The sequence below is a fragment of the Penaeus monodon genome, chromosome 29 (assembly GCF_015228065.2).
Source record: "Penaeus monodon isolate SGIC_2016 chromosome 29, NSTDA_Pmon_1, whole genome shotgun sequence".
NCBI lineage: Eukaryota > Metazoa > Arthropoda > Malacostraca > Decapoda > Penaeidae > Penaeus > Penaeus monodon.
The window spans coordinates 9,561,729-9,562,173 of NC_051414.1; the positions used below are offsets into that span (position 1 = coordinate 9,561,729).

General features: G+C 44.0%; 1 protein-coding gene across 1 annotated transcript in view; it reads right to left on the minus strand.

Moving 5' to 3' along the window:
• Window positions 1-445, minus strand: part of LOC119591942 (putative uncharacterized protein DDB_G0277255) — a gene marked incomplete in the record, with an annotated part of 25,369 nt that overhangs the window by 7,193 nt on the left and 17,731 nt on the right. The window contains 1 exon segment of the mRNA XM_037940696.1: window positions 175-399. Within this exon segment, the coding sequence (XP_037796624.1) occupies window positions 175-399 (225 nt within the window).

A 445-nucleotide genomic window follows, 5' to 3' on the forward strand; every position in this document is an offset into this window, starting at 1 on the left:
ATGTGATAAACACGAAAAGAATACCAATAATTCATTCTCCATACCAAATCCATTAAACAACAAAACCTTCCTCCGTAATCCTAAAAGTGGTATATTTTGAAACCATCTGCACATTCTGCTAAGAATATTCACTACCAAGAATCAATGACCCCCTCTCTGTTCTTATCATCTTACCTCCCTTGCAGCATGGTGTATCTGGCATTCCGCACAGTGTCTTGCCGCATAAATAGGCTTGGTTAACTTGGTGCGTCGATGCCTCTTGTTGCAGTTGGTACAGCGTATGGTGTTCGCGGCTTCGTCGAGTTTCTCCTGGAGCCGCGTTAAGAGTGATGCCAGCTCCCCCCACGCGCCTTCTAACTGAACTTCTGCTAAACTAGCATTATATTCTCGTCGGCGATCCTGTCAAAGACCAAGCAGAGGATTATTCCATTGTCATTCTTACTTT